Here is a 27949-nt window from a genome sequence, read left to right on the forward strand (position 1 = left end):
CCAGTTGGTATTCTATCGTGAGGAAGAGCTTTCTTCTCCCCTGTAGTCAGGGATTCATTTCGTTACTGATACCAGTAGGAACCCATGGGTTCTCAGCTGCAACTTGACAGTCTAAAAACATCACTCGACCAAGTGATCAAAGTTACCTTCATCACCACCGGATCAAGGAACATCAGGAGTCTTCTGATATGGCACCATGGGAAGAACACAGTATCCCCTCTGTGGTTGCCTGCCAAAACTCTCATCGGAAGGACCTATGAGAGAAGGTCTTAAAGAAGAACACAGAAGAACTGTTTCAAGTGGAAGAAGGCTAAAGAGAAAGGAAAAGAAAATGCCCCGGGTAACCCCTCATTCTGTCCTGAGCCAGGGAGTGATAGCAATCAAGGATGTCATTGGAAAAATTAATGAAACTTGGATGTGGACTGTGCTTTATATAATGGAATTTAGTGATGCCAGACTTTCTGCTTTTGATAACACTTATGCAGAAGAATATCCTTATTTTCATGATGTACATACTAAAATATTTAGGGGTATAGGGACATGGTGCCTGTGACTCACTTTTACAAGATTCAGGAAAAATAAAAGAGGCAGAGAAAGCAAAAATAGGGGAAAAGTGTAAATAATTGGTGAATTTGGGTAAAGGGTTTCCTAGCGTTGCCATTATGCAGTTCTGCAAACCGGGTGGTTTCAAGCAACTTGATGTCTCACAGTTCTGGAGGCCAGAAGTCCAAAGTTGAGGTGTTGGCAGGGTCGTGCTCCCTCTGAAACTTATGGGAAAGCATCCTTCTGTGTCTCTTTGAGCTGTTGGTGGTCTCAGGTACCCAGTGGCTTGTGGCAGTGTCACTGCAATCTCTGCCTCGATCCTCACGTGGCTGTCTCATCCTCTGTGTCTGTGTCCCCAATAACCCTCTTTTTGTAAGGACACCTGTCATTTACTTTACTCCAGAATCACTGCATCTTAGCTGTTCTCATCAGCAGTGGTCCTATTTCCAAATAAGTTCACATTCATAGGTACCAGTGGTTAGGGCTTCAACATTGCTTTTTGGGGGGATGTAATTCAACCCATAACAGATATATAGGACTTCTTTGTACTATTCTTGCAACTTGGAGTAAACTTGAAGTTATATCAAAATAAAAAGTTACTAAAATTATTTGCATATAAAAAGTGGTATTTGTGTGTATAGTGTTAGGTAGTGTTCTAATTTCATTCTTTTACATGTAGCTGTCCAGTTTTCCCAGCACCACTTATTGAAGAGGCTGTCTTTTCTCCGTTGTATATTCTTGCCTCTTTTGTCATAAATTAGGTGACCATATGTGCATGGGCCTATCTCTGGGCTTTCTATCTTGTACCACTGATCTATATTTCTGTTTTTGTATCAGTACCATACTGTCTTGATTACTATAGCTTTGTAGTATAATTTGAAGTCAGGGAGCCTGATTCCTCCTGTTCCATTTTTCTTTCTCAAGATTGCTTTGGCTCTTCGGAGTCTTTGGTGTTTCCGTGCGAATTGTAAAATTTTTGTTCTAATTCTGTGAAAAATGCCATTGGTAGTTTGATAGGGATTACATTGTGAGAGTAGCAGCGACATATATACACTACCAAATGTAAAATAGTTAGCTAGTGGGAAGTAGGCGCATAGCACAGGGATATCAGCTTGGTGCTTTGTGATGACCTAGAGGGGTGGGATAGAGAGGGTGGGAGGGAGGCTCAAGAGGGAGAGGATATGGGGACATATGTATTCATATGGCTGATTTACTTTGTTGTACAACAGAAACTAACACAGTATTGTGAAGCAATTACACTCCAATGAAGATTTATATTAAAAAAGTGGTGTTTGCTTATTAAAAGTCCACCAGGTACCTGTCATTAAAATTTCAGTTTTAATGTGCTGGAGAATTATTACTAAATGAAACAATCGGCAAGTTTATTCATTGACATTAAATCGCTACATAAACTAATAAAATGTTTATTTACAGGAAGCGTGCATTTATTTGTTCGTTTGTCATCTGACATGCAGTAAATAAGATTCCTACTTGAGAAGAATGAGGCATTTGAGTTCTATTTCCAATACTCCAGGAACAGAGTGTAGGACAAATTGGAGATGGGGTGGCCTTCCAGTTTGCATGATGAGAAAGGAAATGTATTCAGGGCTCCCAGTGGGAACTATGCAGTCCTCAACTGCAAAAGCATTTGAGGAGTTTGCTTTTGCATAATATAACATTTACTTCCCTGATGAAACCAATCACGACGTGATTTATTTTCTTGAAGCCACAACTGAAGGACTTACCTTAGTCTTAGTTCCAGAGGGACCCATTAACAACACATTACCTTCTGAGTTAGTCAGACTAAGAATAATAATCAGCCATGAATCTTATCGATGGGGTTTTTATATATGTATGTACAATTTCAGAATTCTAAGTCAAGAAATACAGCTTTTTCAGGGGATCATGTGGATACATGTTTTGTGGCACGTGAATCAGCTCTTCTAGGGACGTCTACTAAGACCAGATAGTTGAGTGGTGGGGTTAGAGCCACCGCAGCTGGGGTGTCTCACCCATGTCCAGTGGCAAGGAAAGAAAGAAAGGGAGGGAAGGAGGAAGGGGGGAGGGGGAGGGAGGGGGAGGGAGGAGGGAGGGAGGGATTGATGGAAAGGGGAAAGAAGGGAGAAAAAGTCTCCCACAATTGTCATCCATCTAGAAAGAGTGAAGGCAGGAAACTTAAGTATGCATAGAGTGATTTTGTAATTTCATGTATATACTCTTAAAAATGAATGTCAGAAAATTTAGTTAAAAATAATTATCACGAAAAACATAATCCTTTGCCTCAATTTTTAGTAATTAGTTTAAGTTCAGCATTTGCTTATTTTTCAGTTTGTTTCAGTAAATTGTTTTTAGGGCCTAATATGTCCCAGGCACCTTTGGGCATGTAAAGAGGAATGAGATGTGATCTGTGACTAGGGAAGTTCTCGACCCCGCAGGAAGGTCTCTACAGGAAATAACACCTGGTCATTCAGCAGCACAGACCAGTGGGGGTTAATGGGTTGAAATTTCAATGAATGAACCCAACTAAAATATTCAGCACCGCGTTTCAGTTTCAGACTCTCTTTGAAAGAGCCTCATTACTCCTGAAAGAATAGAAAATATTCTCCCCCAGTGCGCCCTCTCCCTGGGCATCACTTGATAATATGTGACTCAATTATATTCACTGTCATCTGCCACCCAGATGTTTGATATAGATAAGATCCTCTCTGAAACGTCTGTGCATTGGCAAAGAAGAGTAACCTGATTATCTCCCACCTCTTAGTATTGAAATCAGCAAGGATGCCCATAGTTCTGTGTCTTAATTGATTCTTTAACCAATGAAGCTTGGGTAAATATGCAAAATGTTATTCTCCTGGCTGGAGACTAAAGGAAAGGAATCATTAGCAAAGTCTACTTAAGACTATTGCCTCAAGTAACTTCTTTTCAAACTCTGAATAACTGAAACAAAATGAAATGCACTAAGAAGATAATCTGAAATCTTTAGGACCTTATAATGACATTTTCCTTAGGTAAGGGAAAATCTGAAATATCTAACTTGACCTGTTCAGATAAAGAAGTATCTTCATATGGTTTAGAAGATATAATGTGGTTCACTCTGGATGGTAAGGTGAGCAGTACAACTTACGTGGAGGGAACATGCTACCGCTTTGACCTGCTTTTAAATTTTCTTTTTACTATAGTACAGCAGTCTTTTGGAAAACCTGTGCAGACTTGCTAAGGCATAGGAAAGCAGTATATAGATACACACACACACACACACACACACACACACACACACACACACACATACAAGGCAAAACCCCACATTTTAATATATAAAGCTATTAATGTGATGTTCCTTTTGATGTAAAGTTATGAAATTGGTTATTATATGAACCATATTAACTGTCCACATTGCAATACAGACTCCTATTCAGGAAGAAAAATAGGGTGAAACTTTCATTTGTTTGGCCTGAGTTTAGTGACAGGTTATTGGGAGGACGCATACGGGAAATCTTAAATTTTACGGAGCTCATTAAAGAATGTAGAGCAAGGGTGACAATTGATGTGACTACATTTTTAAGAATGAAAGCGCATCTATCATTGTATTTAGGCTGGGATGCGCAAAGAGTCGAGCGGTGGGCTCAGAGGTGCTTGAGGGAGAGCCCTTTGAAGCTAAAAGGTGTGTGATAGTCGTATGTAATATATTCCATCCATTAATGTCTACAGATTATGCTTTTTGTTGGAAAACAGTTTTTGGAAAGAGGAAAACCAACCAGAAGCCATTAGCTCAGCCTTTATTAAAACGACTGTAGTGTGAGAACAGCTCTCAAATGAGTTTCTGTGGAGAGCAAGGAGCTTAAAGATTTAACAGGATAGTTTGGGGAAGATCAAAGTCCGTACGGGAGTTCTCCATTCAGACTCTGAAGGCAGGGCCACTTCTGTTGTGTTAGGACAGCCAGGCATGTCTAGGGCAGCCAGCATAGAGGCGTGCCCGGTTTAGCAGCCGGGGATTGGATACTTTGGGTTTGGCAAGGGGTGTGGGAAGGATTACTGGCGGCTAGGGTCTTGCCTGTCAAGGGCCAGTTGAACCTTTTTGGACCATGAGAGTTTCTCACAAAGTATCTAATATAATTTGTCTTAAAAAATAATTCCAATTTGCTATGTGATCCTGCCGGCTGTATCTGATGTAAACTTTTCTGGGTCTGTTTCCTGAATAAGATCGAAATGAAAGTTTGGATCTGCTTTCTATGTTAACAGTGTATATAATGTTAAATTTGTTCGTTTTCACTTACAGGCTGGAGCTAATGCCCTTCTCCAGGACGTCAATGGAAATATCCCACTCGACTATGCCACGGAAGGGACAGAATCGAGCTCCATCCTATTGACCTACCTGGATGAAAATGGTAGGCAGATGCCTTGAAAAACCATAGAAAGATAGAAGAAGAGATAGGGCGGTAGAATTTAAGTGTATATATTTTAGGTGTGCTTACATGATTTCAGACGGATGTCGTTTCCCTCGATTGTGTGAAATGACGTCTTGTTCTGTGCAGCGTTTCATAGTTGGTTTAGTCAATGCAGTTTTGCAAGCTGGCAGAAATCTGGAGACCAACCGTGCAGGGACATTTTAACAGGCATCCAAAGTCCATAATTAGCCGGACTGGGTTTGTAATTATAATCTATTCTCCACTGGGAGGGGAAGGGAAGTGAAGCAGCATCTTAGGAGCATCCGAAGAATCCCACTCAGGTGAGTGAGGACCAAAGTCAAGGGCAGTTTGCACAGCATCCCAACATCCACTCCTGGGGACACATGGAAACCCAAACCTTGTCAGAAGAAAGCCCCACGGTCATGGTGCCGGCTGAAACGCTGAGGCTGGGCCCCCAAACGTATTCGCTGACAAAGAACGTTTAATTGCACAGCCTGAGTGTATAATTTCACGAGTGAGTTCAGCCTTGGCAAAGTGTGAGGCGTTTGGAACCCTGAGCCCCATATGTTAAACTAAAGGAGTATATGCCCCGTCGTTTATTTTTCTTTTTTTCAGCTCTTCAGATATAAAGAACACCAAAGAAATTCCAATGCCTTCAAGTATGATCTTTTGTCAGAGAAAAAGTTCAGCATATTTAAGAGGCACATCGTGCCTGACACCCTATCCTTCTTGCCTCTAAGAAAAGCCTGCACACCTGCCTCTTTGCTCTCTGTGCTCTGTGCGTGCTCCAGGTCACTTGTCTCGAAAGGTTTATTCTCAGGAGGGCTTAGAACAATAATAATTAGTGCTTAGCAGCCGTGGGTTCTTAGAAAAAAAACTTGCCCCATTAATTCTGAAAGCAGGGTAAGCGATGTTATCTTCATTGGAGAAACCGTGAGCTGTGCTGTGGTTCTGAGGGTCACCAAGTCGTGGCCCCGGGTGACAGGCCGTGGGGAAGAGTCACTCCCTGGTACCCACTCCTACAGGAGGGACGTTGTGCTTTCTCGCATCTCGTCAGCTGTGACCTGTTGTTCCACTGCTGGGAAGTTTATCATTTGGATCTTTGCAAAACTTAACTTGGAGTGCGCGATTCTGAATCTGAGTGAGGAACGCGGCTGTCTTATTTATCTGTGCCAGTTCTGTGGGATGGTTTCCTGTTCTCATTGTTCTGAATTTGTAATAGCTACACTCATGTATCTTTCCCTTTGGAAACTAAAATGAAGTCTTTCTTTGCAAAAGAATGAACTTCAGTTCTTCGCCTTTCCAACTCATGGGAGGATTTTGTTTGCTAAGAACGCTGAGTGTTTGCAAGAGCAGTATTACTATTCCATGTAAAGAAAAATAAGTGTATTCCTTTAAGAGGCTGATTTAAAAATGATTAAGGAAAAAAATGAGAAGGAGATACTGACTCTGAATGGTTAGGAGAGAATCTGTCACGACGATGGCTGTCACAATCTGTTTGTGAGATACATGTTTGCCGGCACAAATGCGCTTTAATATCTCTTACATTTTTAATTCTGTTTTCCATTTGTCCCTGCCTTTCATCTTTCTGCCCCTCCTTCACCCCATTCACAGTCTAGTTCCATTTCTGCTCACATCCTTCCTCCTTATCTAGATCAGCTGCCGTAGTTCCAGTAAATACTGTCTAATTCAATTTATTCTCTGCATCCTCCCCCGTCCCCGTTGGTGCGCTTTTAGAGTTATCGGTTGTGACAGCATGGGCTGATACTGTTAGAAATTTCTAATGTTCCAAGATGGGATTTTCATTATTTGGTGCACTGCGTTCTTCTAACCAGGCGGGGGGAAACCTTGAATTCTCACTCTGCATCATCCAGCTTCAAATCGGAGTACTTATCACACTGTCACATGAGGACACGTGTGGGAGAAGACAGGCCAGGTAGCGAGCACGCTGATTACATGGAAAAATCACTGGTCACAGGTTCTAACTGTACTGTCACCGCCGGCATACACTGTACCCCTGGTCACGGCAATTAACCTCAGCTCACTGCCTGAGCTTCCTGGGCTGGAAAACAAGACAGCAAGGAGTTCTGATCAAGCATCTGATGCAGATGAGATCTCCGGTGCACAACAAGCCAGCTGGCATTCAAGGAAAGCAACTGATTATAAAATGAGCCAGCAGAGAAATAAAGCACTGTAGGGAGAGCTCAAGGTGTCCAGGAAAGATGCTCACCATGGAAAAAAACATATAGGTCTATGTTTCCATGTCCCTGAAGAGTAAAACAAACGCTTTTTACTTTGCCCTTCATATTATCATCACCCATGGCCCTTTCTCCTTTCTTTCAAGTCCGTCCTTTAGAAAAAGAAGCTCATATTTATTCTGAGTTCCTAATTTCCTCTACTGAGCCCACGGAAGTTCTGCTTTGTCCCCTACCGATCTGGACACGTCCCTACGGTGATAGCCACTGCCGTCGGTTCTCTATCCAGCTGTCACTTTTCTGCTCTCCTGCATTTTCTCGTCTCCCTGTGACATTCAGTGACCTTGATCACACTCTCCTATGAAAAGGCTCACCTGCTCTGATCTTCCCATAGCTTTTCTCCCTTCTTTTAGTTTCCTTTGGATGCACCACTTAGGTACGCAGAAGCCAAAATGTTGGTTGTTCCCAAGGCTTTGTCTTTGATCATCTTCTCTCTGTACACTGTCCCTGGTCATCTTCCCCTCTTCCTAGTGTCCTTAGCACCTACCTGACCCCAGGGTTACTCTTGCAGCTTAGATATCTTTCAAGACCTTCGGCATTGTACCTGCAATTTCATTACGTGTCTTGTGTCTTTTACTTGTATGTCAGACAAGTTGAAATAACGTGTCCAGTATGGACCTTCATGTCGTGCTTTCACACTCTCTCTGTATTCTCTTTACCTTTACACCCAGAAATCTGAGTATCTGAACATCACTTTTCTTCTCCTGAATCCCTCACGTCGAATTGTCACCAAATCTTACAGATTCTTTCCTTGACATCTTTCTAATAAGTCCACATATCTCACCAGCCGCGCCATTACTGCCTTAGTTAAAACCCCAGTCTTTCTACTTTGGAACAGCCTTGGAAAATGGTCTTCTTAACTCCAGACTTAGCCCTCCCTCTGCATTTTTCAGAGACTCCCAGATTCATCAGTCTGCAGATGACCTTGTATGTTTCTCCTGCTTAACAAAGTTCATTCAAAATGCTGTTCCTTCACCAACCCCTTCAGAATCATCCCATTATTGGGGTGACAGTGATCCCGATTTGCCTGGGACAGTCCCACATTAAGCCTGTGGTCAGAGTTGGGGGAAAGGATTTGGTAGAGGTTACAACACCGTTTTGGCTTAAACTGGTTCATTTCTCTTTGCTAGAACAACTTTCATTATTTGCCTGCTTAACTTTTTTGCTTCCGTCAAGTCTAGGATCTTTTCGGAAGCTTACCATAGTGACAAAAATTGAGATTAGATGCAATTCTTGGAGCTTAGGGAACCCCAGGGTACAACCATGGGATGGGTCATGTCATAGCGTAATGATAAAATTATCTGTGATAGCAGCACAGAATACCCCGGATACGGGATGGATAATGGAGAAAAGGAAAAGCTGAATTGTTACAAGACAATATTACCTTGAGAGGGACAGTTAAGGAAGGTTAAGATAAGGTTCAGATTGACTTGAGATGTTAATGTAGTTTCGGTTCTTCACAAGCATTTATTGATATAATCAAATGTAATCAGGCAGTAGTAATTAGTATCACATGTAATAACTTGTGCATTTCCAGTAAATGATTTGTTTCTTATGTCCTAAATTAAACAAAAAATTACTAAATTCCTTTCAAAATAGTAAATCTAAGCAGGGCATGTATTAATTTTTTCAAGAAACAGTATGAAAATAAAACTGAACTTCTTTTCAAAAAGAGAGGATTGGCCCATTATCCACTACAAAAGAATAGATTTCTTATGGGCTGTAGTCATCTTGTTTGGCTTTTTTCCAGAAGCATCTTAAGAAATTTGACCAAGAAGTGAGCGAATTTCCATTCTATTGTCTTACCAAAAATAGATCTGTGGTTTTTTTTCCCTGGACATGTCGGAAGAAATCTAAAAATCACATCTTAATTGGTATCCTATTTGATTCAAAATAAAGTTTTAAAATAATGGGGTACGATGTCATAATATTCCCCTCATATCTTCACAACAGTCACCAGAAATAGATTGTTTCCACATAATATGTTGTAATGTGCATGAGTCTGAAATGAGTGACAGCTAATCTCTTTTAATTTGTGTCTTTCATCTTTGAGCCCTATTCTTTTTTTATCACTCAATTTTAATTACATGTTTAAATAATCCTCTAAAAGATGCATGCCGCCTCGGTAAACGTGCAATATTATAAAAGTTAAAATAATATGGCCTTAGAGTAGGGCAACCATTAGGTTTTCCTGCTACTTTAGCGTGCAAAATTGAACACTGACATCTGAGAAACAGTGTTTTCCAGATATTACTCGCATGTCAAATTCTATAATCCTAAAAATAGAAATAGAGTGCCAGTTTTAGCTCGTTGTTTAGAAACCTCCAATGTGCCTGTTAGGGAAATCTGTAATATTGCATTTGGCTTTATTTTGTTTGGTTTTTCCCTGCCTCCTTATTGTAAAGAAAAACACTCCTAAATGCGTGGCGGGTGATCCATGTACCAGAAGGCTGACTGATAATGAAATGACAGGTCCCTTTCATTGAGTGCTTCCTGCAAGCTAAATCCTGTTTTATATGCTGTATGTGTTTGGACTCATTCTCATGACAACTGGTGAAATAAACTGTCAGCCCCTTTTGCAGATGAGGAAACTGAGGCAGAGGATAAGTTACCTGCCCCCACTGGCACAAATAGTTAAGTGCAAGACACAGCACTAGAACTCCAGAGCATTTCTGCTCTGGAGTTCATCCAGGCTCGGAGAACAAGGGATGCAGGGAGGCAGGCGTGGTGTGCTCTAGGGGGACATGACAGCCGATGGGCACCATGCTGGGCTGTGCCATGCAGACAGGTCTTATAAACGTTACCCATAGCTTTGTTCCTTTGGGATATGTATTATTATCTGAGTGACGGAGGATACAGACAATCAGGCTAAGTAACTTTCCCACAGTCACCCTGGGGAGGTCGGCCACAGACCAGGCGCAGCCAGGAGGATCACTCCAGCCTTTTTGCTCGAGCCCACTGCTCTGTCTCCATGTTTGTGGCAAGGACTCAATCAGATAAGAGATAGAAATTGCTCAGAAGTGTGGCTGGCTCATAGCAAACACTTGCTGAGGGACAGATGTCATCTCCTAAGCAGCAGCAGAATCATCTTCATCAGCATCATTAATATCACTGTGACTGTTATTACTTTCACTTGGAATGAGGTAGATTATTTCCCCTTAGTAAACACCTATTATGTCCAGGAACCAACTTTAGGAACAGGGGATGCAGAAATGCAGAGATATACGCTACCATGGAGATTACACCACCATGAAAGCTCAGGTTGAAATATATACTGGATAGAGGTATAAGCAGGTGAGCTGAACTGAGTCCTCTCTGCATAAATCACCCACCTCATTGAAGCCAGGCTACCAGTCTTCATTCAATTTTAGTTTATTTCTCCTTATTAACATTAATAGTCATGAAACAATCATTTGGAGCATCCTTTAAAAAATAATTTGAAGGAAAGTTGCAAAAATAGTACAGAGAGGTCCCAGATACCCTTCATCCAGATTCCCCTAGCATTACAAATGTCCACAGCCGTGGTGTATTCATCCAAACTAAGAAGTTAACATTGGTACAGTACTATTAAGTAAACTACAGGCTTTATTCAGAATTTTCCAGTTTTCCCGCTAAATCCTTTTTCTATTCCAGGACACTGCATTGCTTTTAGGAGCAACTATTTTAATGAGGAAAACCATAGGGAACAGAAAGTATGTCTTTACAACTCATTTCAGTTCAATGCAGGTACTTTACAATACTTTGGGCAGTCTATGCTGATGATTTATACTAAAACAGAAATCCACTGAAAGCCTGCCATGGCTAAGGCATCCTATCACATTTTGGGATATAATAAGAGGAAAATTATTCAAGACTCTAGCTGGAAATAAGACTGCATGCCAAGAGAAACAATTATGGATGCTTTGAGTGAGAATTCAGATTGGAAGAGGAGCTTCAAAGAGGAAGGAACACGTTGAAAAATATAAGATAAAATTAAATTTTTACCCCCTGCAGCTGAGAAGCAGTGTACATTCTGTTTGAAAAAGGCTCTTTCCCCCCCTAGGAGTGGATCTGACATCACTGCGGCAGATGAAGCTTCAGAGACCAATGAGCATGCTAACAGACGTCAAACACTTCTTGTCATGTGGAGGAAATGTTAATGAGAAAAATAATGATGGCGTAACACTGGTAAGTTACCACGCTTCACTAGGAGACACTGCTTAAGTTGAGAACGTACGTTGATTTCTAAAGCATAGAATTATACACAATTAACTTCTAAATAATGTTTTTTATTTTTCTGATTATAAAAGTAATACATATTTATTGCAGAAATTTTGCAAAACAAACATGCAAAGAGGAAAATGAAAATCACTTACACCATCACCCAACGTTTATCTGTTGATATATTCTCTTTAAGCCTTCCTTCTATGCATGTTTTTCCTACAAATTTAGAGTAATTTTTATCCATTATTTTGTCAATGTGATTTTTGAGATGGAACTTACAGGAGAATGTTTTCATTTTAATTTTAAGCAAAAGAAACTGAGTTGCTCTGATGAATGAATTTCTAAATTCAAGCAAACTCCTGTCACTACTTTTTTTTTTTTGCTATCAGGCACAGCTGCAGAAAATTAAACACACAACAATTAAATTTGGATCAATTTTAATGTAAACACAATGTCTAATCATCAAAATAAGAACGTTTGGTCCTGTTGCCCCATAAAAATTACCTGGGCTGGGCATGCTGGGGTTAAAATTAATGATTGTGGAAATAAATAAATGTATTAAGTTTCAGGAAAGTAAATTAGGGCAGCAGAAGGGATTATGAGCTCTGAAGCATGGGGTGCATGAACCAATTTTAGAAAGTGGTCCAGTTTCTACCATGGGGAAAATATGGTGTGAGGTTGAGCACGGTAGATGAGGAAAGCAACGTAACCAAATGGATATGAGTTGTGTGACACCTGATAGCTTTATAGACTTATTAAGTGCAAAGTAAGTGCCTTGAGACTTCTCGATAGAGTTATCTTCCTAGATACCGATGTGGGCCTTTGGGATGTAAATTTCAGAAGCCTATCACAAATGGAACTCTAACCTGTAGGAAAAGAAAACAAAGCATGTTTAGAGTTTATTGAAAAATAACACATTCAAATGGAAAAACATTCCAACTAGTTTATTGAACTATTTACTGACCGTGACCTGTGAACAAAATCATAGTGAACAAAACCCACAAAAGTCCTTTTGTCATGGGCTCACATTTCACTGGGGGAAGACAGGTAATGTACAATATAAATGAGCTAAATATATAGCATATTACTACTAATAAATGCAAATGAGAAATAGTAAAACAAGACGGGGCATGCTGGGTGTACAGTTGACATTTTGCATAGGTAGACAGGTAAGGTCTCACTCTCGAGCAGAGTTCCGAGTGATGGCCTGAAAGAAGTCTGCGCACACTGTAGGTGTGAAGGAGGAGCATTCCAGGCTAAACGGTGTACGTGCAAAGGCCCTGAGGCAGGGCCAGGTATGGCGTGATTGATAAACAGCACGGAGGCTAGTGTGGATGAGCAGAGAAAACAGGAGGAGAGGGGTAACCAGGACCAGGTCACACAGCATCTTGTGGGCCTGTGCGAGGACTGTGGCAGTTACGCTGTGTGAGATGGGAATAGATTGAAGAGTTCTGAAGAGAGGATCCTACTCCCGTTCTAAAAGGATCCCTCATTCTGACAGCTGTGATGAGGATGGGCCGTCACAGGACGAGGGTGAAGCTGAGAGTTCAGTCAGAAGGCTTTTGCTTTAATCTAACAAGCGATGATGCAACTCAGACCGGGATGGTAGATGCTGGAGTGATGAGAAGTGGCTCATTTCAGTCTACACTGAAAGAAGGTCCATTGGGATTTCCTGACCGGAATGTGATGAGAGAGGAAGGAAAGACTTCAGAATGACTCGGGTAATTCTAGTGTGAACAACTGGAATGATGGAGTTGACACCGAATGAGATAGAGAAGGCTCAGAACCGGGCTCAGAGCAGGGAAGATCAGGGTGGATTCTGGAAATGTGAAGTTAAAAGTGCCTCTTGGCCGATGTCATGGAGGTGCCGAGTCTGTGGTTGGATACTGGAGTCTGGAATTTGGGCGATGCCTGGACTGGAGGAGCAGTTTGGGATCTTTAGCATGTACATGCTGTTGAGGCCCTTGACCCTGCATGAAGTCACTGATTTGATACAGAAGGAGAGAGGATTGGGGACTGAGCCATGGAGCACAGGAAAAGAGGAAGATCCAGAAATGAGATGGGAAGAGGAACTCCCGAGATGGGAGGAAAACCAAGAGTATATGAGATGTCCCGGGAGCCCAGTAAAGAAAGCGTGAGGAGGAGGGATGATTAACTATCAAGGTAACACCGCTGAGAGGTCAAGTAGACGGAGGTGGAGACTCAGCTGCCAGACTTGGTAACTTGGGAGTCCTCGGTCTTCTCATGGGGACAGCTTTGGTGGAACAGTGAGGTCAAAATCTAGACGAGAGTGGGCTATTTAATTAACAGCCCATTTAAGGCAGGACCTACGTTAATGAACACATCTAACGCATAGTAAAAACCCAGTGGAGTCTGTGTTTCTTTGTTTGGTAGAAGATATTACAACTTCATTTTGTTTTTTTTGGAAATCACAGCTAAATAAAAACAGCACATGGGCTTCAATCCCCGCTCAATAAAAGGACCTACATACCTCAGAAGATAAGCTATTAAAAGAATCAATACACAGAAATAAATTGCTATCATTTTCAACCATCTGCAGTTTTGACATTCCTGGTCACTTTTTTTATTGAACAGAGAACACAAGTGTGGCATATAATTATTCTGTAATAACTAAATCTTGTTTTGTTATTGAGGTTGTGACCATCTTTGAGCTTTATACAAAGAAAGTCACAGTGAACGGGAAGTCCTTCCCTGAGGATCACAGCACTTGGCAAATGGCAGATTCTTTGATTCTTTTGTCTGAGTTGGTTGGCCGGTTATGTTAATAGCTGCCACTCCTGGAGCTGTCTTTCTGTAAAGGGCATGTGGATGGTGTGTTCCTGACTATTGTTGCTGATCATGATAAGAAGGCAGTCTTGGCCGCAGACGGATTTCCACATCCTGAGTTGGAATGTCAGTTGTGGTTCAAAATCAGGCACAATATCCCACGCTGTTACACTGTTTGTGCAAAAGAGGTGAAACTGTCAACAAAATACTCAAGGAGGATCAACTCCTAGTAAGATGGTTTTTATGTTGCTTTTTCTTCCTTTTTTAGGAACATGCAATAAAAAAACCAAATATAAGGTAGCTCTTTTTAAAAACTTTTATTAAAAAATTTTTTGGAGTATAGTTGATTTACAATGTTGTATTAGTTTCAGGTGTACAGCCCAGTGATTCAGTTATTCATATGTATATTATTTTTCAGATTCTTTTCTGCTCTAGGTTATTGCAAGATATTGAGTATGCTTCCCTGTGCTACACGGGAGAACTTTGTTGTTTGTCTGTTTTATATAGAGTTGTGTGTATATGTTAATCCCAAACTCCTAATTTATCCCTCCCACCACCAAGAGAGCTCTTTTAAAAAAGATCTCTTAGTTTATGTTAATATTCTTCTTAAAAGAAAAGAAAAGCTTTAGAAAAGGATACAGTCCCCCCCCCCCCCCCAAAAAAAACACTCAAATTCCTCTCCTAAAAATCCAATAATGGTTATTTTTCTACTTGCACTACAAGATTCAGCCTAATAATCCCCTTCTCTATATTGTCCTCTTATACACCCCCTCCCTACCCCCAGGCAGGAGTATGCTACTAATGTTTAACAACTGGCTCTCTGCAGGGGGAAAAGCCCTAATTTTCAGTGTTTGCCAATTTATGTAGGGTGAATACTCCCACCATGGCTGATTTTAAGCTACCAACATGACATCACTGAACACATAGTTTGGAAGAGATATGCATAGTCAGTTCTACAAGCTGAAGAGCAGGCGGCAATACACCACAGTGGTCCCACGTAAAATCAACCTTTCTTTTCATTGTGCCCTGTTATACTTGGCCCTGCTCTACCTGATGTAGTCATTTGGTTCTATGTCTGTCCCACTCCCCCCCCCCCCCCCAAAAAAAAAGCCACGTTACAGAGCATATGAAAAGGAGTTCCTGAGTTCAGGTACATAAATACTCTTTGAAAGCACTGATGACTAGTATATATGTTATCAAGAAGCTGGTTCTTTCCTGTTTTGTCACAGAATTTGATATATCACATCTGGCCTTGAGCCATATTTACTTGGTTTGTTGGAAAATAATTAATTATCCATGAAGTGCAAAATACCAAGCAATTTTATTTTTGTTTCCTTTTTTTTATTTCGTTAGCATTGCTTCATCCTTACTTCTGGAAGAAGACTTAGCCAGTGTCATCAGTTTTCTGGTCACATCTAGGGAATAAAGCTTTTGTGGTTACTTTCTGTCACCGTACATAGCCTCGATTTAGAGATTAGAGTGTCTGGACATATATAATAATGAAAACTTCCAACTTGCATGAAGTCAGGCCTCACTGATTTTTTATTAGGATGATTTTAAAATCTTCTGTTGTGATGAAGTGGAATGACTCAAAGTTAGGTGTTTGGCTTTTGTTCCGAGATGACCTAGGATTAAATGTGCCGGCCGCCCTAGACGTCACTGGTAGCTCCTGCTGTGGATCGCTTTGCTGCTAAGCAAGCCAAGACGGTTTTCCTTTAAGTCTTTGCCTCATAAGCAGCTGAGGAGATGACCGGGTGAGAGTGGGGCTACGTTCTAAATGGTGGAACTGGAGTTTTGCTACATGGAAACAAATCTATTCATAAAGGGGTCGATCCTATGAGCTTCGCATCATTAGTATGCAAGGTGGCGATAAGCCACGCTTCACACACACAGCCATGCCAACCTCGCTGGTGTGCCAGGGGAAACAAGCAAGTGTGTAAATTGTGCACGTGTTCTGGAGACGAACATTATAATACCGAATTGGTATGTGAGGCAGGGGAGGTTTGCAGGAAGAGCATTTGCATGTTTAAACAAATAAATTGTGGAGTGAATGCAAGGTTTGTTAGAAGCATTCACACTGCAGCGTTATCCTTGTAGCCCGGCCAACTTGGATGTCCACTCGCCTTTGCTATTTCAGAATGTGAGTGCTGGGCATGCAGAGGAACGTGGCTTCAGCCCACGGTGGCCCTGCTTCCCTGGGTCAGTTACCTCAGTGGTCTAATCCACAGCTTCTCCAGCTGCAAAATTGGCATGGTGACTGTCCCATAGGTTGTTCTGAAGAGAAGAAATAATGTAGAATTTTTACGCAGGACGTTTGTGAAACCACTTTAACGTCCTGTTCTGTGTTGTAACTGGGTAGGTGATTTCCAGCTTGCGATAACTTTCCATGAGGACTGTGCTTCCAAAAAGCTGTTGCTAATTCTCTACGGGAACAACCACTGCCTCTGTCGTTCTCATAGCAGGAGAGGAGTATTCTAAGATGTCATGTGATCAACACTTACACATTTTGGCACCGATACCTTCCCCCATGGTCAGGACAAGGCAGGACTATAAATTCCATTTCAGAAAATAGACACTTTTTTTCTTTTTTGCGGTACGCGGGCCTCTCACTGCTGTGGCCTCTCCCGTTGCGGAGCACACGCTCCGGACGCGCAGGCTCAGCGGCCATGGCTCACGGGCCCAGCCGCTCCGCGGCATGTGGGATCTTCCCTGACCGGGGCACGAACCTGTTTCCCCTGCATCAGCAGGCAGACTCTCAACCACTGCACCACCAGGGAAGCCCAGAAAATAGACACTTTTAAGTTAAAAATTTTTAACTTGAAGTCGAACTTCCATGATGAGAAACGGTACCCACCCATAGGTCTAGTGACTTAAGGATACAGAACTGGATTGCCAGTAGAATCAAAGTAATGGCTCTAAACTCCTGGTATGTTACTAGGATGATTTTTAAATATGCTGTTATCTCTTGCGATGAAGTGGAGTGACTCAAAGTTGGTGCCTTTTTTTTAGATTCCACACATATGCCATATGATAAATGATACAAATGAACTTAAATACAAAACAAAAATAGACCCATAGACATAGAAAACAAACTTATGATTACCAAAAGGAGAAAGAGGGGGAGGGGTAAATTAGGAGTTTTGGATTAACATATACACACTGCTCTATATAAAACAGACAAACAACAAGGACCTACTGTATAGCACAGGGAACTATATTCAGTATTTTGTAATAACCTGTAAGGGAAAAGGATCTGAAAAAGAATATATATATATATAATAAAACTGAATCACTTCTGTATACCTGAAACTAACATGACATTGTAAATCAACCATACTTTAAAAAAAAGTTAGGTGTTTTGCTTTTATTCTGAGATAACCGAGGATTCAATGTGCCGGCTGCCCTAGATGTCACTGGTAGCTCCTGCTTTGTATTGCTTTGCTGCTAAGTTAGCCAAGACAGTTTTCCTTTTAGTCTTTCTTTACCTCGTGAGTAGCTCAGGGGATGACTTGGGTGAGAGTTGGGCTAAGTTCTGAATGGTGGAACCGGAGTTTTGCCACATGGAAAACAAATCTACTCACGAAGGGGTTGATCCTATGAACTTTGCATCATTAGTACGAGGCGCTGACCAACTAGTGGACCATTCTTCATGCAGGCTTATGCTACAAGTGAACATCTGAAATCCAGATGTTAGTGCATATAGCAGGGTAACTTGCCAGTCACTGACTGATTATTCAAATAATATGAAATAAATTTAGAAGGAGAAAGATGAGTTCTTTAGGAAAATACGTAAAATCATATTTCTCTAAAATATCTGTGGATATATCACTCTAGGGATGGTTTGCTGGAATGTTAATGAGATGAATTCTGTGTGTAACCAAGTGTGGCAATCTCTTAATGTTTATACCTGAAGTTAGATTGAATCTATTTGTTGTTCTAATGTAGCTGAAAGTACATACAAAACATAAATATATAAATGTCACTATAGATTGAAGAGCATAATTAAGTCCAAAGGTAGAAAAGCAACCTTTTTTCTGAATTTTATCAAAATTTATATTGAATAAGCCCTTTTGACTTTATTGTAATCTTGTCTCTGTGATAAAAATGGCAAGGAGTCGAGCTACAAGATTCCATGCTACAAAACCCAAAGTTGTTGTTTTTACTACTTTTAAATTAGTTCTTCTGTTTCCTTTCCTTATAGATTCCTCTTCTTAATTATTATGATTACAAATTCCACCATGTAGTTACTTAATAACCTAGTTTAAATTGGGGATGATGATAATTTACTTACAAATAAAGCCTGTTGCCAAGAAACAGGAATTCCCCCATAGGAAAATTTGAAAAATTCCTCCAAACCCTGATCTCATCATGGTAGTTCCTGAGGCTTCATTTCTAAGCTTTAGTTTGCATTGAGAAACTCAACTGGGAGAATATTAAAATGATAGCTACATAATCATTTTAGAGCTTGTTGGCATTAATTCATCCTTTCTACTGCTCCTGTCCCTTTTTTTTTTTTTTTGCGGTACGCGGGCCTCTCGCTGCTGTGGCCTCTCCCGTTGCGGAGCACAGGCTCCGGACGCGCAGGCTCAGCGGCCATGGCTCACGGGCCCAGCCGCTCCGTGGCATGTGGGATCCTCCCGGACCGGGGCACGAACCCGCGTCCCCTGCATCGGCAGGCAGACTCTCAACCACTGCGCCACCAGGGAAGCCCCTCCTGTCCCTTTTACATGTATGTAGCCATGGCAATGATCACATTTCCTGTGGTCATTTATATCTTTGAGTCCCCCTCCTGTAACACCAAATACAGGGCTGGAATTTTAGAGCTAGTCAGTACACGTGTGACTTTGGGGCAAGAAGTGGTAAATCACTGAGATATTGTATTTTGTATTTACAAGTATTCAGATTATAGTAGAAAGGGGCACTGGAGAGGGAAATAGAAATTACATGGAAAAGTGCACGTTGTCAGGGTCAGAAGGAAAATAATAAATAATTAACCTATAACCCATTTTTCAAAGAATGATGACATCCACTCGTACCCAATAAAATTACATATGTGTTCTTTTTAAAAGGTCTCTGTGTTTTAGATTCGATACTTTATTAAATGGGTGTCTTTCAACCACTGAATAAACTACATTGCTGTCCCTGCTTTTTTAAGTTAAATGACAAAATAATCTCTTCGTCGCAGTTGCATATGGCATGTGCAAGTGGCTACAAGGAAGTGGTATGTCTTCTCCTGGAACATGGCGGGGATCTCAATGTAGCAGATAATCAGTACTGGACCCCACTCCACTTGGCAGCAAAGTACGGCCAGGTAAAATAATGTTCTGGGTTATTTTTAAAGAATTATTTTATGATCAATGCATCATTTCATATTTTGTTTTGTTCTCAGATTACGTACTAACATTATGTAACTTGACTTTTAATGGAATCGTCTTACTAAACAAATATGTTTGTGGTTGAAAGGAAACATTTACTTTTAGAAGGACACATTCGTAACCTACATTCCTCAGAACTCTGCATGTTGTAGTCAGAATCACTGGAGAAATAATCAAAACTTACAAACATTCTTTATAGAATGGACTTAATACTATTTTCTTAATATTATATAGTTCTTATCAGCGTACAGTTTCATGAGTCTAGGGTAATTGTGTTTGTTTTCTACAGTTAGTAGATGTAAAGCAAAATTACATTTTATATTTTATTTTTCTCTATAAATTATATTTCATTTTAATGAATGAAGGATGGGTAGCAGAGTTCTTTCTCTGAATTGATGCTTGGCTGTAGCTAATATATCTTGAGTTACTATTGCACAAACTAATTTCTCACTAGATACTGATATACCATGAAGGAGATGCAACCTTTAACTTCTAAATGATTTATATGGGTGAATGTGTCCAGCAGTGTTCATAATAATTTATTAATATTACAATTGATTTACAAAAAATACATAATATGTTATGTTAGAGAAAGTCTTAGCGGTAATAGTAGAAAATATAACTCAGGTTACATATATATGGAGATTTAAGCTAAACTTGTTGATGTCCAAACATTAGCTTGTGGTAACAATCTCATTCACAGAATTTATAGTAAGTTGAATCCCTCAGACACTAACCAGTGTGCAAAATATCTATCACACAATTTGAGTCATGCAGCTGTTGAATAAATTGAAAGCATTTGCATCTCAAGCATCGTAGGAAAAGCACATTGCTTGGGAAGGTCTTCCAAACTAATAAGAACATTGTTTGTTTTGATGACATTTCCTGTAGAAAAAAGATTCCTTCATTCAGTAAATATTTTTACTACCAACAACTCCAAATCTGTGCTTCTAGCAAGTGAGTGTGTGCATAAGTGAATGGTTGGGTTAATGAGATAAGGCTGGGCGTAGCTGAAATCATTGGCCTCAGGAGTCCAGGTTTCCCAGGTCTCACTAGGATCACAGGAGTATCGGGGCATCAAGTGTATACCATCAGGACATTAGTAATCCATGCTAGCACAGCAGCATCCCGGGATACACTGGGTGAGAAGTTTTGTCATTTGTAAAAAATAGAGAAGTGAACATATAAGCAAGTACTCTTTCCTTGAACACAACTTATTGGCCTGTGCTGACGAGGCGGTAATCAGTAAATTATCAAAATGTGGCCACTGTAGTCAGAGATTGCTTCTGGAAGGAGCTAAATCTGAAAGTGGTAAAATGTAGCAGGACACTACCAAACTTGAATGAATCATTTTAACCAATTTTTCACTTTGACTGATTGGGCTTTTAGATTTTGGACCAGGTATCATTGCAAAGAGAAGCTGATTGTTTCCCTTTAACCACTTTCATAAGAGAATCAACTCAGGGGAAATAGGACTAGATTTAACAGAAATTTTTTAAAAACATGCCTTGGACTAAGTATGTCACTTTCTGTTACCAGACATTTAAATGGTTTTTTTCAGGACCCGGTGTATGGTTTTTGTTTTATTTAACTGCAGGTCAAATGAAATATTTGGTATGAGTTGATGCATTTTATTTGCTGTTGTATTTTTCAGCTCTGTGATTTCCGTTTGGTTCTGTCTTATAACTTCTATGTCTTTGATGAGGTGTTCTATTTTATCCTTTGTTTCAAGAGAATTTGTAATTGCTTGTTAAAGCATTCTTATGATGGCTGCTTTAAAATCATCATCAAATAATTCCAGCATGATTCATCCTGCTTTTGGTGTCAGTTAATTGTCTTAGTCAAATTATGTTTTTCTGATTTTGGTATGACCATGATAAGTGATCTTTAATTGCTTCTTGGACATTTTGGCTATTTTGCTAGGAGAATCTTGGTCCTATATATATCTTCTATTTTAGCAGGCAGTCACCCTGCTTAGGTTTAGTGTTCAGGTTCCAGTCTACCTGAGTGGGAGGTGGATCCAATGACAGTTTAATTTTCAGACCCTTCCAGGTATTATTTTGGTATGATTGGTTTATCTGGTGCCCCTGGAGTTCCTCCTGGTTTCTTCTGGTGTCCCCAAAGGGGTAGAAGGCGTTTCCTCGGGCCAGGCTGCCCCATGTCTCTGGGTGGGGTAGGAGAATCTCCACGGGGACAAAAGACTTTCAGGGCTGGAGGCCTTTGGAGTATGCCCCACCTCCACTTGCAGGTGCCATCCCCTCCCCAGCCACCCTTATCTCTCTTCGGGGAGTGGCATCTTGGTCTCAGTGGAAAAAGAGTGCCTGCTCAGGCACTTAGTGTTAGCAGGGTCATGGTGCTGTATTCACCTGATATTGTCAGGGAGACATGGTTTAAAAGGCAGAGGGATGCCTCTACCTGGGCCCCCTTCTGTCGCTGGGTTGGACTGGGAAACACTGGGTCCAGGGTTGCCTTCTTCTATTGGGTGTAATCCCATCCATGATTCCTCCCTTCTACGGGTCCTGAGTCACCTTTCTCCTTGGACTTTTCAGAGTTCTTCTTGGGTTGCTTGTTAGTTCCAGGGTTTATTATAATTAGCAGAGAGGACCAGTAAGAAATCAATCTAAGCTGGTGTGTTTTAAAACAACTGCTTCTGTTTACAAAAAATACTTATTTATGAAAGACCTGTAAAAGTTGGTGTAAGGCACATAAGCCCAGTACAACTGCTGCTTCCTTCATAAAGCTTCCTGGAACTTTTGTCACACAAGAGGCATAAGATAGAAGAATCACTGATGGATAAAAGGTAGAGGATATCGGTATTCCACCCCATTACCTGTCACATTCCAAAATTTCCCCAACTTTGGGTTTTCTCAAACTATGTTTTCAGCCTAGAGAAACATAGTCATGAACTTATATGGGAAATATGATTCAAAAGCTGCATTTACTTTGCAAAATGCAGAGTAATTAAGGTGAATGTTTTTATTACCTTATTCCCAGCGTACCAGCTACATTCCCAGCGCTTACCATTTATTAATGATTAATGGTAAATTAATGAAGAAACACTTTCCAATTGCTGCATTTTTTCAAAACCAGCTGCACAATATCTGACCCCAACTTTAAAAAAACATAATTTTAGGGGGGTTCCTATTTTGTCTTCTATTTCCCAGACACTCCTCCCACATACACACACACACCATAGGTCATTCTGTGCATCTCGGGGATTCAGCCGGCTTTGCTCTGAGGATTTCCATGGCCCGGCACTGGCTCTAGCACCAGCCACCCCTCGCTGGCTGTAGGAGCCTAACCAGCCTTGCTGGTTCTTCCTCCCTAGAGCCTGGCCCCAGGGTCTTCAATCACTGAGAACCATCAACTTCTGTTAAAAGAGGATTTTTACATAGCTTGGAAGGTTGGTGAGAATGATGAAGGTAAACGCATCAGACCATCTGTGCCCATGTGTCCAGGTCAGTTGATCCAGCTGCTAGATTCACAGAGACAGATGTCCAACACACAGTTTTCCAGAAATGGCCATTGATAGTGTACAGATAAGGCAGATTTAAAAAACAATCTCACCTTTACCCTCTGCTTCTCTAGAAAGTGACTCGCCATTAATTGAGTATTTTCTAAATCCTTCAACATTTTAGTGCCAAGGAGAGGGTCTGAAGATCATATGTCTTTTCCATTTTGCTCTATTAAACCTACTCAAATGGGGTCTCCACCAGAACGTAAGCTCCAACACAGCAGAGCCTTTACCTGTGTTGCCCAGCATGCTTCCTTGGTGTCCAGTAGAGTAGCGGAAGGGCTTGAATGGACAAATCCATCAGCCAAGAACTAGAAGCAAAGCTTTAACACTGAAAGGTAGAGTGGGGCTTTTCTGTTAGAATACATGACACCAAAACCAGAATACTCTTCCTCAATTTAGACCCAAAAAACAATGAGAGATTTCTGTTAACAGAGGATTTTGAGTAAACTGTATCTTGATTATTTTGTCAAGAAAATACCATATGATGTCTTGAATTGTTTTTAAAAATTGTTCACCCATAAAAATACCATTTCATATTCATTTTGGAAATGATATTTTAGAAAGAGGTATTATTTGGATATCAATTTATAGGCATGGGAGATTTATAATTCTCTAAAGAAATTTACTGTAAATAAATATACCTCAGTTCAGGGAAAAAAACTTTAGAAATGCTAACATTTTAGAGAGACTAATGGCATTTTCGCAGACCTTCATCACAACTTCAGTTTCTTATAAATATCTTACAAGTATAAATGCCTTTTGGAGAAGGCAGTCCATAATTTATAACAGTATTTATAATTGACATTTGTACTGGGATTTATAACTGACATGCATACATATTTTAAAACTTGCCTTTATAAATATATTAACTTCTCCAGTGAGAAAAAAAGAGATGCCTGTTCTCGTTTAAAACTAGGAGCTGAATAGGTTATGTGAGCAGTAAGTCCTTTGATTTTACAATTTTTCATGAGTTGTACATAAAATAAAATTCTCTTCTAGCCTTGTCCATATTTTTAGTGTTTATAATAGGATTGGCAATGCTACAACAAAAGAGAAGTAAATAATTGTACAAATGCTAAAATCTAAGTCTCCTTCCCTTCAAAAGTATCTTGAATCACACAACCTGCATATCTTGATGTTCAAAGGAGTCGTTTGTATTCTTAAATACATTTTACCCAGGTACCTAAGAATTGAGAGATATTCAGAGTTTTTATTCTTCAGATATGTCTTTTTCCATTGAGAAAAACAAAAAACACTCTCTGGTACCCCGCTGAGCATCAAATATCGATGAACTCAGTGCTGGATGCTAGGTTCCCTCTCTTCTCAATGTTTACACGTCTTTAGGGAATCTCACACCTGCAACTTCAAATGCTCTACACGGTCACAGCCCCCAAAGCCCTTTCTTGTTTTTCTCTCAAGTTCCCGGCCCATGAGGACCACTGCCTGGTGGGTAATCTCTATCAATCTGCCCTCAGACCCAACTTGTGTACAAAGGGAATTATCATCTTCTTTTCCCCAGTCTGTAGTCCCTTCTGTGTGTCACCATTTACTCATCACAAACCTGGGCATTATCGTTTTCCTGCCTCTCCCATAACTAAGAAGCCACTGGCCCCACAAACTCCTCCCTAGTGAATAGCTTTGAGCTGTATGAGTTATAACCACAACTGATTAATCTGTACATCCTCACCGCCTCTGCCTTCACCCAGTGCGTCAGCATCTCTGCCTCTGGATCAGCCCATCAGCCTCCTAATGGCGTCCTCTCCCCCTCCTCCACTCCATTCTCAACAACGTGGCCACGGCGAGCTTTCTAAATGCAAATATAATAGAACTATTCGATCCACCATCCTTTCCATCGCTGCTGATATAAAATACCTACTCCATCACACATGAGTCCCCATGGGCCAGGAATTCTGCTTAATTTCTACCGCTGTTTTTCTCCTATTCCCCCGACCAGGTTGGAGGGTATGGCTATACCGAACTTCTTTCGATTTCTGGAATATGTCACCGTGTACATCCTTTTCACGTTCTTTGCTTTTCTTGAAATTATTGAGTGGTTAAATCTTCCTTGCCCTGCAGGACTCCCCTGAGTTGTCAGTTCACTGGCTGTCTTTTCTACCCTCCTGGATCCCAGTGTGATGCCTCCGTCACGCACCCTACGTAGCACCTGTATCCCCCATACCATGTCACTTATCACATGCTGGAATTATCTCTTATATTTGTTCATATTGACCCTCTAGTTTGTGAGAACTGAGTGCAGGTACAATGTCTATTTCTTTATCTGCACGGGGCTGGCACTCAGTTACTACTTATTCATGAGACAGTCAGCGAATGTCCTGGTTTAGCAGATGCTTGTCTGTCTCAGTGCATCACTGAACACATGTGTGAAGAGATGGTGGGTGAGCACACACCTCGAGACTGGTGGGCCAACAGGAGAAATCCTCAAGGAGATATCCAGGAGTACCTGGGCATGAGCGGGGCATTGTGGGGGGGCTGGACATAGAGATTTGTGATAGGTGACTCAAAGAGATCACGCACGGTGGACGGGGAGTTCAATGAAGGGCAAAACAGGATGGGAAGCACCATCTTTAATAGTCTAAGAGTTCATCAGAGGAATCTTTTTATATCTTAGATCTGAAATTTTTCAGATGGCTCTGAGTTAGAGGCATTTACCTATTTTGATGTAGAGTATGAACCAATGAGTGTAGGATATGCAAATTCTGAATTCCCAAAGACGTCTAACATAATTTCTCTTTATTAAGTGAAACAATCTCTTTTAGATTCTGAACTAGGAATTCGACTATCTCTGAATGCTCAATTTTTCTTTTTTTTTACTTTTTAAAGAAGTAATTTAAATGACCATCAAGGAATTAATTTTGCTAAATTTATCCAAACCGAAATACAATTGTCCAAAGAATGAGCAAAGTCCATAGCCAGTAATTTGTGTGAGTTTAAATTTCAGCTTAAATATATTTTCTATCAGCTACGCAGGGCCTCCTTTGACACACACAGAGACACCGACTCTCTCTCTCTCTCTCTCTCCCCCCCACACACACACACACAGAGAGAGAGAGAGAGAGACACAGAATGTCAACCACCTTACCCTCTGATAGTTTCGGTGATTATAAAGTTCTTGTAATAGTGGAGATGAATCTTTGTTGGGTTCACCCTTTACCTACTCACACTCAAGTAATTTACCTAAAGATCTTACCTGAGGTTAAAACAAATGTTGCAGACTACTGTGAAATTGAAATCAGTACTGCCCTGCTTAATTTAGTTCTGGGGCATGCCTCACTGATTTCTAACTGGAAGCACGTGGGAAATGCTGACTTTAAGAAAAATGGAATTCCCCAAGTGAGAGAGTCTTCATTCCACACATGAATGCTTGTTTTTACAGGCCCCAAATAAAATGGCAGTACTTTTGTGGTCATAGATTTTCATGTAGGAAACCATTTGCTTTGACCACTTCAATGCGTTCTGCAGTTACAGGGGAAGCTGTGGAGAGAGGTAATTTGTAGAGAGATTGCCCAAGTTTCTCTTTGGAGTTCTGTAAAGAGTGGATTAAATTTAGAAATGCAAAGTAATTGTTAGATTCTCCTACAATCGGACATCTTTGTCAGAAAATGAAAGCTTTTAGGTACTGCTGTTTTTTTTCAAAATTGTGAAAAACAGGGGCAATCTTACATAATTCTTGGCTTCGCATTTTTTCTTTTTTCTTTTCTTTCTGCTCTTCTTTTTCCCTCCCTCCCTCCTTTCCTCCCTTCTTCCCTTCCTTTCCTATGGTTGAAAAGCAAGCAAATCTCTCAAATTTTTGATACAAAACAAAACTCTTTTCTGTACCCATTTTGATGTCCTGGGACCCTGCTCTATGTATTCTGTCTTTCAGATTTCGAGAGAACATCTCTGTCTTTAGTAAACTGTATATATTTGGAAATAAAAATAAACCCTAAATATAAGCAGTATGCTGTAACATGATTTAAGTGTTCTTGATACATTTTACGTTTTGTAAAACCAAACACTGATTTGCAGTGGACTTGTGGGAAAGCTAGCAATGGCACAAACTATTGAAAATCTAATTAATTTTATGATGAGAATACTAACAAGAGCAGTAATTGATGGGTGGGGAGATACTTTGGAGTGTCTGAACAGAGTGCTTGCATGGGTGGAGAATGACTGGCAAATGTCACAAAATCAACAAAGCCCCAGATCAGAAAAGCCAGTCCCCTTCCAGTCAATATAATAAACCAAGAAATGGAAAGACAAACTTAGGAAAAGAGAAAGAATAAAAATTCCGAAGGAATCTCCAAAATTAAAAAGAAAAATAGCATTGAAAACATAAAATATATAGGGATAGTTTTTACATAAGATATGTAAGATTTCTACACTGGAAACTATACAACAGTATTATATAAATATAAACAATATAATTAAAAAATAAAGAAGACCTAAATAAATGAGGTGGTAAGCCATAGTCACGTGTTGAGACAGTGACTATTATTAAGATCTTGTTACCGACCCTTTCAAGTTGGGCCCCAGCAAGGGTCCTCCTGCCTGGCTTGCTGACACCAGTAGAACAGGACCAAGTTGGGTTCAGAAGCAAAGGGAAGCTTTATTCTTTTTTAAAAATGTTATTGAGGTATAGTTGATTTACAGTGTTGTGTTAATTTCTGCTGTACAGCAAAGTGATTCAGTTGTATATCTATATATTCTTTTTCATATTCTTTTCCGTTGTGGTTTATTACAGGATATGGAATATGGTTCTCTGTGGGGAAGCTTTATTCTTTGATCGGAGAATGGAGAGGTGTGGGTGTGGCTGGTTATAGGGATCTCTCAGTGGGAGGGGTTGGAGCTCTTTGCGGGGGGGGG

General features: G+C 40.5%; 1 protein-coding gene across 1 annotated transcript in view; it reads left to right on the forward strand.

Moving 5' to 3' along the window:
• Positions 1–27949, forward strand: part of MYO16 (myosin XVI) — a 463256-nt gene that overhangs the window by 127800 nt on the left and 307507 nt on the right. The window contains exons 5-7 of the mRNA XM_007451283.1: positions 4820–4928; positions 11247–11371; positions 19380–19505. Coding sequence (XP_007451345.1) covers positions 4820–4928; positions 11247–11371; positions 19380–19505 — 360 coding nt within the window. The remainder of the gene's footprint in view (positions 1–4819; positions 4929–11246; positions 11372–19379; positions 19506–27949) is intronic.

This window comes from Lipotes vexillifer, unplaced genomic scaffold (genome assembly GCF_000442215.2).
Source record: "Lipotes vexillifer unplaced genomic scaffold, Lipotes_vexillifer_v1.1 scaffold2194, whole genome shotgun sequence".
NCBI lineage: Eukaryota > Metazoa > Chordata > Mammalia > Artiodactyla > Lipotidae > Lipotes > Lipotes vexillifer.